Below are 11769 nucleotides of genomic sequence, written 5' to 3' on the forward strand. Positions count from 1 at the left end.
CTGCCCATAACTAGGAAGTAGGAAGTCTCATTTCAGGAGGAAGAGAGCAGGCCTGGGGCAGAACTCACCCTGGGGGTCTGCACTGGCTGGGGCTGTTTGTGGGTGCTTATTCCATTGCAACCCCTCCAGTTCCCATAGCCCGCCATGGGCTCTTTGAAACACTGGTGAGGGCTTATGCAGTTAGCAAGTAAGACTCTGAATGTACTCCATAGGTTTTACCTTTTTATTATTGAAATTTTCAAATGTACATAGAAGTAAGGAGACTCTTGTAACCTCCATGTACCCAAGGCTAACTTCAACAATTGCCTGTCTCGTTTCTATCAACCTTTGGGGTTTTCTTGCGGGGAAGCAGGGTGGTCTTGAGAATTCTAAGTATTTTCAAGTAAATCTCAGACTTCTCATTCACAAATCAAAAGGGACTAATCAAATGGTGTTTGAAATATTACAAACAAATAGCACTCTTTACTTTCAACCATATCAGCTAGGAGGTTGAGACCCACTGGCAAAGTCCAGCCTCCTAGTTAAGGACGGTAACTCTGGAGAAGTGAGCTACCCAACGTCAGCGGCTAGAGCGGGAACCAGGAAAAAGTCGGTCCTCCCGGCTGCCTGGTGAGTGATGGCCCAGGCTGGCGACCATTTCCCAGGCCCCATCCCTGGGAGGGGGAGGGGGACCTTCCACTAACCGCCGGACTGACGGCGGGAAGAATCTCGGCTGTTCCCCCGAACACATTTCTGGAAGCACAGGCCGGCAGCCGGTCGAATGCAGCGGGGTACTGGGACCTGCAAACCGCGGTAACTGGAGTGGTGGGGGATCCCGGGCGGGATACCCGGGTCTGGGGTGGCCTTGGAAAGAGAAGGGGACCTGCTCCCACGACTGGCGGGATAACTCGCAGCCAAGATTAGGCTGCGGCCTGGGTCGCCCTGCGGCCGACCCAATTCCACGTGGGGAGCTGGCTGGCGAAGCTGGCACGGCGCCCACGCCAGGGGCTGGGAGCAGGAAGTTATCTCCCGCGGGCCCGGCCCTGGGCGCGGCGCGGCAGGTGCAGCGCCAGGCGGCGTGGGCAGGCGGCCAGTGCAGAGGAGGTGAGCGCCGGGGTCGCCTCCCGGCTAGGGACAGCCAGCCCTGGGCCAGGAGCTTGCGGCTGGGTCCGGCCTGGGCAGGGTGAGGGGGCTTTCGGGGAGGGGGAATGGGGTAATGCCTTGAGGGTTGGATCGGGCCACCCGGAGGGCCTCGAATCTGGGGTGGGGGCTTTGCTGGGGGGTGGGTTTCAGGCTCGGGAGAGGGCTGAGGGCTGTAAAAGTAGGGAGAAGGAGGCCATTGCGACAAGGTATCGGAAGTGTGAGCGCGGCTAGGTGGAGGGATGCGGCGGGGCCACGGTTCTCTGGACCCCGGGGGACTCGGGGTGGCGCCAGGGCTCCGGGGACGCGGTCCTGCCCGGATGAGGGGCAAGATGGCCCTGTAGATGAGCTGAGTCGGAGGGAGTTAAGCCTCTCGAGGAGATGGAGCAGGGAGGGAGGGCTTGCTGGAAGGGGGCCGAGGCTCTAACACCCACAGGACCCTTCCGCGGCTACCGAGATCCAACACCCAGCACCACCAGCTGCGGGCCGGCAGCGCCCACGGGCTGCCAGCGGCCCGCCGCGAGCCAGATTCGGAAGGCCAATTCTCCGAGGCTGTGGCTTTAAGGGCGATAACTGCGCGCGGACTCTTTAAGGAGGGTGTTGGGGGCGTGTCAGGAAATGAGTCCTGGTCCCGCCTCTCCCGGGGGAGGGGCCTCTGACGTCTGGAGGCTTCGGGGCCGAGTGGAAGGCTGGAGCCTGGGAAGACCGCGCGCCGTGGGCTTCTACCGGTCCAGTCCACTGCGGGTCCAGAGGACCCGAGCCCTGAGCGCCCCTGACCTCGCCTGCACCCTCTTTGCAAACTCCACCACACCTTCCTTTCAGCTCCTTGCATGACTCCCCCTTCTCGCCCTGCAAACCTTTTCTCTCCCATAGCAGCCCATGCCTGTTTCTCTCTGCACCTCTTCTTCACGCTGTCCCCCGCCCTTTTGAAGCCCCTTCGCCCTGCGTTTCCCTTGCTCCCCCTTTCTCCTTCCATTCCTGCCCTCCCCCACTTCCCGCTGGTTTCCTGCCTGCTCGGTTCCAGCCCCTTCTGCCCTAACTTGTCATTTCCGTCCAGCCTTAGCCTATCGGGCACCTTTCCCCTATCGTGTCTGATGAGCCCCCTGAGGGTGGGAGCAGGTGGTGGAGCTCACCCCAAATCAGAACCTCTCCATCTGAGAGAAGAGTGGGAGGCCTCCAGGCCACCCGCCATGTGACAGTTGAGGACTTCAGCTTGCAGAAAGCAGATGTGAGCTCGCTACCCTGTACTCCAGGAAATCAGTCTGGCTGTGAGCTGACCCAGCTCCTCTGCTACCATGAACAGGGCCTCTCTGAAGCGGTCAAAAATCCTGCACATGGCACTGATGGGGACTTCCGACCCCCCCGGAGAGGCAGAGGCCAGCCAGGAGAAGCCCTTTGTGCTGCGGGCACTGCAGATCGCCCTGGTCGTCTCTCTCTACTGGGTCACGTCCATCTCCATGGTGTTCCTTAACAAGTACCTGCTGGATAGCCCCTCCCTGCGGCTGGACACCCCCATCTTCGTCACCTTCTACCAGTGCCTGGTGACCGTGCTGCTGTGCAGGGGCCTCAGCTCCCTGGCCACCTGCTGCCCTGGTACCGTGGACTTCCCCGCCCTGCATCTGGACCTCAAGGTGGCCCGCAGTGTCCTGCCCCTGTCGGTGGTCTTCATTGGCATGATCACCTTCAATAACCTCTGCCTCAAGTATGTGGGTGTGGCCTTCTACAACGTGGGTCGCTCACTCACCACCGTCTTCAATGTGCTGCTCTCCTACCTGCTGCTCAAGCAAACCACCTCCTTCTATGCCCTGCTCACCTGCAGCGTCATCATCGGTGAGTGGCCAGCCAGCGACACAGGGAGTGGGGATTGGGGGAGGATGGGAGCTGAAACCCTAAAGAACAACCCTGTCAAACATCTTTGGGCTTTATCTGCCCCGGCTCCCTTGTTTTGACCATCATATGAAGAAGAGCCTGGGGTCCAGAGAGGGCAAGTAACTTTCTGGAGGTCACCCAGCAAGCTAGGGACCTAATCAGGGTCCTTCAGACAAGATGGGATTACAATCTATACTTCATACAGGGAAAACCAAGGCACAGAGAGGTTAAGTGATTTGTCAAAGATCACATAGCTAGTAAGTGGTAGAGATGGGATGTGATCTGAAGTAATCTGGCTTCTTACACTTGACCACTGTACTCTCTTGCTTCTCAAGAGTTTGAGGGTCCTGACTTCTCATCCAGTGCTCTTTCTAGAGGACATTGCATCTTTTAATAAATATATGTGTACCATCATCCTCTGACCTTGCAGACTTACAATAATGCCTGAGACGGTGGCAAGAGATATGCTTTGAGATTACTTAGCTGTCTTCCCAGACTTGACCCTCAGAAAATAAAAATTATTAATGGGGACATTGTGTTGATTATTTGCATACAGCATCTCCTATGTTCCCCAGAGGTTCCCTGAATGGTATTATCATCACCATGACCGACTACATACACACAAGGAAACTGACACCAGACAGGTTAAGTCACTTCCAAGGCCCCACAGCTAGGAAGTATCTAGCCTGGGATGGATTCTCAAACTGGCTGGCCCCCCAGGCCTGTATTTCTAATCACTCCGCTCTGTTCTTGTCCCCTAGAGCAGCAGCCCCCAGCCTTCACGGCGCCAGGGACCAGTTTCGTGGAAGACAGTTTTTCCACGGACTTGGGAGTGGGGGGGTGGTTTCAGGATAATTCATGCCCATTACATTTATTGCACATTTTATTTCTAATCTAACGCTACCGTTGATCTGACAGGACATACTGGTCCACGGCCTGGAGGTTGGGGACCCTGCCCTAGAGGTTAGAACTGTGCCATCTAGTCCAGTAGCCACTGACCACATGTGTCTATTTCCATTCAAATTCAGTGAAATTTTTAAAATTCAGCTACTCAGTTGTGAGCTGATTCTGTAGCCGCATTTCAAGTGCTCAGTCACCACGTGTGGCCAGTGGCTGTTGTACTGGACGACACAGAGGGTAGATCATTACCATCATCACAAAGTGTTTCATTGCAGCCCGTTAGGTAGGAGCACCCCCAGCTTCCCACCCCCTCAGAGTCCTCCTGAGGCTCAGTCTTCCAGGAACATAATCTTTCTTTGAACCTGTTCAGGTTCTTCCTGGTTCTGCAGACTTCATCTTGGTTGACCTACATTGTCTTGGTTAGCATCTGAGTCCCCAGGCTCAGTTGCACCAGTGGTGGGGAGGGGCCCATCCCATGCCACCTGTTCTAGAAAATGTTTTCCTCGTTGAGCCACTGTGGACCTAGGCCTGCCCAGTCTCAGTTCAAGGTGGGAGAGAGAAGGGCAGAGGTTGGAGTGAGGGCAGCTGCCAAGACCCCTGGCAGCTCCGTCTCAACAGCTCCCATTTCCTCCCCCAGGGACTGGGTATGGACTCCCAGGCCTCACTTAGACAAATGCCCCAGGGATCTCCACTTCAGCCCCGCTGACTTTATGGAGTTGGGGGTGTGAGGGGAAAGAGAGGGACTTCCTGATTGGCTAATTTACATGCAGGCCGGTGAAGTCTTTAGGGAAACTAGGCTCGAGTCAGAAAAGTAATCAGCATAGTGCATGGTGAGACAGCTTCTGGGAAAGTGCATTCACATCTGCTTTGGGACAGGCGCCCAGGAGGTAGTGCTCTCTGCTGGCCCAGCGCCTGGGCCTCCTCTCCGCAGTGTTGCCCCACCCCCCCACCCCCGGTCCTCCTTGTGAGGGAACCTGGGTCTCAGGTGACTCTCCAGGCCCCCTCCTCCTCCCATCCTTGTGCCCTCCCCCTCCCTTCCTTGGACGATATCATTCATTGCTCCCTCTTGGCTGAGATTCCCTCTGGGGTCTGGAATTTTAAAAGGGGCAGTCCCTCCCTCTTCTGGACTCAAAAGGTAACCAGCAGGAGGGCTGGGGGCCCTCTGGCTATGCCCCCAGAACCAGGCTGGGGGTACCTGTTTGCAAAGGTTCTGCCGAGAAAGAACACTGCCCACGTGCTTACAGCCCAGTCTTATCTCCTCTGATCCTCAAGACCACCTCCAGAACAACCTATGTGCATTCACTCAGCAGATATTACTCACTGGCCAAGCATGCGCCCAGAGCTCTGGGGATGCAGATTCTGAAAAGGTAGACGCAGCTCCTACGCTTGCCTAGCAGTCAGGGAGTTATGCCATGACTCGAACATAAAAGGTGCTGCAGAAAGCCTGGCAGGGGTGGAGACAGGGAGAGAGAAGAGCTAGGAGGGAGGGTTCTAAGCCGGCGTTCCAGAGGAAGTACTAGATGGAGTAAGGAAGAAGTGAGGAGAGAACGTTCCAGGCAGAAGAAAAAACACCCATTTCTTCATGGCTGGGCCAGAGCAGGCTGTGCCCGAGCAGGCTGTGCCCGTGAGGCTGCCCAGGTTAAGTGATCCCAGACTGTTTCCTGAGGGCTGTGGAGATGCCCAGAGAGGCTTTAAGCCAGGACAGGCCCCGAGCAGATCTGTCCTGTAGGAAGATCATGCTGGCTGCAAGGTAGAGAGTAGATTGATTGGAGTGGGAAGGTCAAGAACGTGAACCCAGATGTCCACAGCGGAAGGACATGGGAGCTCAGAGAATTTAAGTAGACTTTCCATGGGCCACCCAGCCTTTAAATGACAGAGCCCGATCAGAGTCCAGATCTCTGACACCAAAACCATGTGGCGGGAGATACAACGCGTATAAGATTTTGGCCCCTGCCTTCTGGGAAAGTGGAGTCTAAGCTAGAGAGACTGTACTGTCCCCATGGGCAGGTGCCTAGCAGCCCAGGGCAGGCAAGGGTCTTGAAGGAAAGCATAGGCAGGAGGAAGCCAGGAAGAGGTCTGGGTGCTGGGGGGTACCAGGAGAGTCTTCAGCCCTGGAGAGGCTGGCTTTGACCTTAAAGAATGAGTGGAATGTCCCAAGAAGGAGGAGAGCGTTTCTGGTTCAGAAAATGATCAAGGGTGCTGAACCCTGGTGTGAGAAGCAGGGAGATGAGGGTGGCCACTCAGGGTGATCGTGGCACGGAGATGGGGTTCGAGGGCCTGGGGAGCCCAGCATGCCAAGCTGAGGGTGGGCAGTGGGGTGCCGAGGAGGCTCCATGGGTAGGAGGTGTCACAAAATGATAGTCTCAGAAAGAGTAAGCAGCCCCAAAGACCTCGGGCCATAAGTGCTGCTCAGCAAGGTAGACTCCCAGCTCACAGACGGGGAGGCTAGTGAGGCTCTGAGACCTCAAGTCACTCGCCCAGGGTCACCTCCACCACTGAGTGCTGTAGCCACACTCAACCTTCAGAACCCATTTCACACGTTGCTTTTGAGGGGGCCCCAGGCCAGCCCAGTCGTCCAGTTACAGAGCTGTCACGGCACCCTGTCGTGTTTTATGGACCTCGTTACAATTGCAATTAAAGAAGTAATTGGGAAAGGAATCATTTTAATGGCTCTCTCCTCTGCCGGAATGCGAGCCCCATGAGGAAGGGTTCCTATCCTAGACTAACTCCCCCAGCACTTTGCACACCTTTCTTGCAGGAAGGACGGGGGGCGGGGGGGGCGGGGGATGGAATGGTGAGATCAGCGTGACACAGTCTGTGAACTTGGGTGGCAAACTTCTCTGTCCTTCCTCCTCCCCATGCTCGTTCCCCTCTCCCCGCTACAGGTGGCTTCTGGCTCGGAGTGGACCAGGAAGGCGCGGAGGGCACCCTGTCTTGGACGGGGACCCTCTTCGGTGTGCTCGCCAGCCTCTGCGTCTCGCTCAACGCCATCTACACCAAGAAGGTGCTCCCGGCGGTGGACGGCAGCATCTGGCGTCTGACCTTTTACAACAACGTCAACGCCTGCGTCCTCTTCCTGCCCCTGCTCCTGGTGCTGGGGGAGCTCCGGGCCCTCTTCACCTTCCCCCAGCTGGGCAGTGCCCACTTCTGGGGTATGATGACGCTGGGCGGCCTGTTTGGCTTCGCCATCGGCTACGTGACGGGACTGCAGATCAAGTTCACCAGTCCCCTGACCCACAACGTGTCCGGCACAGCCAAAGCCTGTGCCCAGACGGTGCTGGCCGTCCTCTACTACGAGGAGGCCAAGAGCTTTCTCTGGTGGACGAGCAACATGATGGTTCTGGGGGGCTCCTCTGCTTATACCTGGGTCAGGGGCCGGGAGATGAAGAAGACGCAGGAGGAGCCCCACCCCAGGGAAAACGAGAAGAGCAACATGGAGGTGTGAGCTTCTCCAGAGACCCAGGCACGGCCCACCCCCGGGGAGCATGCCCCTGAATGCAATGAAGGTATCTCTCTGGACCAGGAGACTGTGGCCTTACAGACGTGACGGGAATCTGGTGGTTGAAATGATTGGAATGAAACCGCCAGTGTTTCCCAGTGTCGTCAGAAAGTTGCCAAACCCGTCTCAACCACCTTTCCTAGTTCCAGGGTTTTGTCCTCCCATAGGGAGGAGGGATGCCCCCGTGAGAAGAGCCAGTTAGGTTCTCTGGAGGAGTACCAGCTTGCAGGGAGCAGGACAGGGGCACGTGCCAGAGACTATGCCCCCTTCCAGGGCCTTCTACCTCCACACGACCTTTGAGGTTGGGAACAGGCCACAACCTTGAAGGGACAGCATTGGCAGAGCCAGCCAGTCTTCACTTACACTCAGGGGAGATGGGGCTGTGACCCCCTCACCAGAGGCTTAGGGTTTGAGAAACCTCACCTCTCTGTGTCCCGGGCAGGTAGCATAGCTTTGACCCACACCCCCACCCCAAACCGACCTTCTTTTGGAGGAGAGCATGGGCTGGGCTGAGGGAGTAAATGGGCAAATGTTCCCTCTTCTCTGTGGTGAGACCAGCAGGTCCCATGAAAGGGGATGAAAGGTAGGCGGTACCCAAGCCTGGTCCTGGCACCCGCAAGGGCTGCTGGAACATAGCCTGGGAATGGGCTGCATCATGGGAGAGCTCCCTGTCCCCCCGTCTGCACCCCATGTTTCCACTGTTTGAACATGGTACGTCCTTCACAGGCTCAGCAGGCTCAGTGACACTCTCCCCCAGTCCCCAACACTAGTTTTCCCCACCTCATTCCCCTGCCCCTAAGGGGCAGCTGCCACCTGGCACAGCTACCTGGCTCAGGGAACAGCCTCCCAGAAGTGGAGCAGGGAGCCACTTTGGCTTCTGGGAACTGTGCCTCCCCAGGAGGTGCTGAGGGAGCAAGGGTCAGCTCAGAGCTTTCTACCTCAGCTGTGCCAGGCCCCCTCAAGATACAGTTCCTGTGGGGCTGGGGTGGTAACCTGATCTAGATGAAAGCATTCAGCTAACAATTGCAAACATCCCTGAGTTTAAGGCTGAAAGAATCTCTTCCGCTCATCCCCACCTTCCAGGCCTCAGGGTGGCTTTCGTGACTCCTGTCCCTTCTGTTGGTTCATTCCACGCAGCTTTTGGGGGGTAACTCCTGATGTTTTCCGTCCCTGTAGCAAAAGGCTGGGGAGAGTGGGTCTTCTCACCACCCCTCTCTTCCTGTCCCTCCACCCTCCCAGGTGGTTTCTAATGAAGTTGGTGGGACTTTGATGCCCTGAATTGTGTGCGATTTAATTAAAAATTTAACTAAAACATCTTGTGTGTGTGCAGTGAGAAGGGACAGGCAGGGTCTGGATGGGACCTGTGAACTAAGGCCCAACCCTGCCATCTGCAAGCCTGGGTTCTAGCACAACAGTCTTTCTCAGAACCTGTTCTCCCTCCAGGCCAGGGGTTGATCCAAAGACCAAAGCTGCTTCCAGACCTCAAGTTTCCTATTTGGTAATTGTTGCCACTTTCTGGGTACTTGCTGGAGGCAAGACACTGCTGAGTGATCTGTTCCACTGTTCATTTCCGCAACCCTCCCCAACAGGCCTTGAGGTGGGCGCCATCAGTCATTCGCCCATTTTACAGGTGAGGACACTGAGGCTTAGGAAGGCGCATAGGAAGAAAGAGGCAGCAGTAGGAGTCAGACAGAAGTCTCTGCCTTCTGAGCACAGCTGCTTAACCACAGTGCCCTTAAGTATACCAAGCATTTTTTGAGCACCTACTGCATGCCAGATACTGGTGGTAGGACCCCAGTCTGCTTCAAGGGACAAGAATATAAACACACATTAAGGCTCCCGTAACAAATGCAGTATTGCTCTGAGATCTCAGAAGATGGAGAGACCACGTCTTCACAAGGGCCAGGGTGTTTGAATATTCCTGGGCAAGCAGGGGCTCCAGGAGCAGGGGTAGGCTGACCAGGAAACAAGATTAAGCTGAGGAAAGAGTACATGGGGAGTGGTGAGAGGTTTTGTTTGGCGAGAGGGGTGTATAGGAAAGGAGAGTGGGTCATGGCGTGAACAGCCTTGAATGCAGCGGTCTGTCTGGTCTTGATTCTAATCAATTTTAAAGCCATCACCAGGTCCCTTAAACATAGAAGGGACATAATCGTTTCTGCACCCTCTGTATAGTCATAAGATTGAGACAACATTCTTCATGTGATGAGCCCTTTCTTGAACAAGATTCAAGAAAAATCTAAATAGTTTGAAAAAAACTCAGGCAGCCTCAATTCACAGGACACAACCGAACAGCCTACTGTCCAAGACCTCCACACAGAAAAGCACAAAGATGTACGGTGTCTGAGGATGGATTCGCACCCACATGCAGCAGAACACCCCAGTTCTGATGCACATGAAGCCCAGGGAACAACCAGAGCCAGCCTTCCAGCATCCCAGATTCCCACAGTCAGCACCACTGCCCCCAGCTCGTCTCTATGGTATTTAAAGGAGCCAGGGCCATCCCCAGGAATGTTTTGCCTGCAAGAAGCAAAGGAAGTGTGCCTTTCCTGGCAAGTTCACAGTTCCCCTTCTCTTTGGTTCCCCTCCACACCTCTTTTTTAAACAAAGTGTCTTGTTTATAACATAAAAATAAGATCACTTTTTCCCTTTGATTCCAGTGGTAACAGGTTGCTAAGGGGATAATGTACATATCAAGGAGTTTATCTCCAAAATTTCCTCCAAGAAAAGGCCAGGAAGGCTTAAAGAGAACCATATACATGTCATATATACACATCTGACATCAACAAAGATACCCTGAAATAGTGGGAATACAACTTGGAAAAAAAAAAACTCAAAATATTTTAATATGCCTCCAAAAACCAAGCATAAAATAGTTTGGTACAAAAAGGCAGAGATGTGGAAGTCAAGCTGCCCAGAGGAAAAAAAAAAAAGAAAAATGGTGGATGAAATGGAAAATTTAGGAACAGGAAGCTGATTCAACACTGACACACACATTTCCAGAATGTATCACTCTTTACTTCTGTTTTTGCAGGGCACTTACTTGATCGGAAGTCTGGAGACTTGGGTTCCACTTCTTAGAAGCTAGGAGGCCTCGGACAAGTCTCCTAACCTTTTCCAGGCCTCACTTTTCTTGAGATATGGGGATAATCCTTGTCCACCCTGCCACACGAAATGGTTGTGGATTGATGCTCAGCATCGTTCTGAAAATACAGTGAGTTATTGTTCTTATCCGGAGAAGGCAATAGCAATCCCCTCCAGTACTCATACCTGGAAAATCCCATGGATGGGGGAGCCTGGTAGGCTGCAGTCCATGGGGTCGCTAGGAGTCGGGCACGACTGAGCAACTTCCCTTTCACTTTTCACTTTCATGCATTGGAGAAGGAAATGGCAACCCACTCCAGTGTTCTTGCCTGGAGAATCCCAGGGACGGGGAAATCTGCTGGGCTGTCATCTATGGGGTCGCACAGAGTCGGACACGACTGAAGCGACTTAGCAGCAGCAGCAGGGCAGCTTGGTGTGCTGCAGTCCATGGGGTCGCAAAGAGTCGGACAGGACTCAGTGACTGAAAGGAGATAACACGACGATTTAAGGAGTTGACATACATGAAATTGCGTTACTAGATGAGAAAACTGAGGTCCCCATAGGGTCACACGATAAGCCTGAGACACCAAGGACAAACTAGAGTGTGGTACTCAGTCCTCCTGGCCCCTCATCTGAAGATCCCATAGCTGCCTCACTGGACATAGGCCCTGCCCCCACCACAAACCTTGGCTCCTGTGAGAGGGCTAAATTTAGGATGTGGAACCAGCTAAAACGGGGACACCCAAGCCAGCTGCACTGAAGCAGCTGGCCCAGGTGTGCTGGGAGCTCAGATGAAGGAAGGCTGGGGGAGGGGGGAAGGAGGGAGGGGGCGGTGACTAGCGGGGCGGGGGGGGGGGGGGGGGGTGGGCAGTGACTGCAGGGTATCACTGAGGCCTGGTGGGGAGTGTACAGCTGTAGAGCTGGGAGCAAGTCTGAATCAGCCCCAGATCTCACAGACAAGCCTGAGGCTCAGAACGTGTGACTGACTTGCCCAAAGCTGCAGTACGACGGGGCAGCACCCAGACCCCCTTCTCTCAAGCCAGTGCCCTTTCTGCTAAGCATCATCGATCGCCATTTTTTAAAAGTAATGACAGTCACTGTGACTATCATTATTGCTAGTATTTGTTAGATGCTCACCACGTGCCGGGTGCTATTCTAAGCATATTACCCGTTAACGTCTGACACCCGTTGACCCAGATTAACATCTGCAATAGGTAGTTTTGTTTTTCCTTTTTTAAGATGTGGAACTTTTTTTTTTTTTTTTTTGGTCAGGAGGCATATAGGATCTTAGCTCCCCAACC

General features: G+C 54.6%; 1 protein-coding gene across 4 annotated transcripts; it reads left to right on the forward strand.

Moving 5' to 3' along the window:
- The first annotated feature begins 556 nt into the window (after window positions 1–556).
- On the forward strand, window positions 557–8699 carry SLC35C1 (solute carrier family 35 member C1). 4 transcript variants are annotated; one of them, XM_042233413.2, is made up of 3 exons: window positions 557–609; window positions 2423–2949; window positions 6774–8699. In XM_042233413.2, the coding sequence occupies exons 2-3, from the start codon at window positions 2454–2456 to the stop codon at window positions 7331–7333; spliced, it is 1056 nt and encodes a 351-aa protein (XP_042089347.1). In that variant the 5' UTR covers window positions 557–609; window positions 2423–2453; the 3' UTR covers window positions 7334–8699. The 4 variants fall into 4 exon arrangements, with proteins under 4 accessions (XP_042089347.1, XP_027835456.2, XP_042089346.1 ...); XM_027979655.3 differs by lacking the exon at window positions 557–609 and adding an exon at window positions 664–792; XM_042233412.2 differs by lacking the exon at window positions 557–609 and adding an exon at window positions 1013–1083.
- Window positions 8700–11769: the final 3070 nt, after the last annotated feature.

The sequence above is a fragment of the Ovis aries genome, chromosome 15 (assembly GCF_016772045.2).
Source record: "Ovis aries strain OAR_USU_Benz2616 breed Rambouillet chromosome 15, ARS-UI_Ramb_v3.0, whole genome shotgun sequence".
NCBI classification, from domain to species: domain Eukaryota; kingdom Metazoa; phylum Chordata; class Mammalia; order Artiodactyla; family Bovidae; genus Ovis; species Ovis aries.

Excerpts from the sequence above, each read along its gene's own strand:
- SLC35C1 (XM_027979655.3), top strand. The coding sequence starts at position 761 with ATGCAGCGGGGTACTGGGACCTGCAAACCGCG. Across the intron at positions 793-2,422 it reads ACTGGGACCTGCAAACCGCG|GGCCTCTCTGAAGCGGTCAA; the intron begins GTAACTGGAGTG and ends TACCATGAACAG. Across the intron at positions 2,950-6,773 it reads CACCTGCAGCGTCATCATCG|GTGGCTTCTGGCTCGGAGTG; the intron begins GTGAGTGGCCAG and ends TCCCCGCTACAG.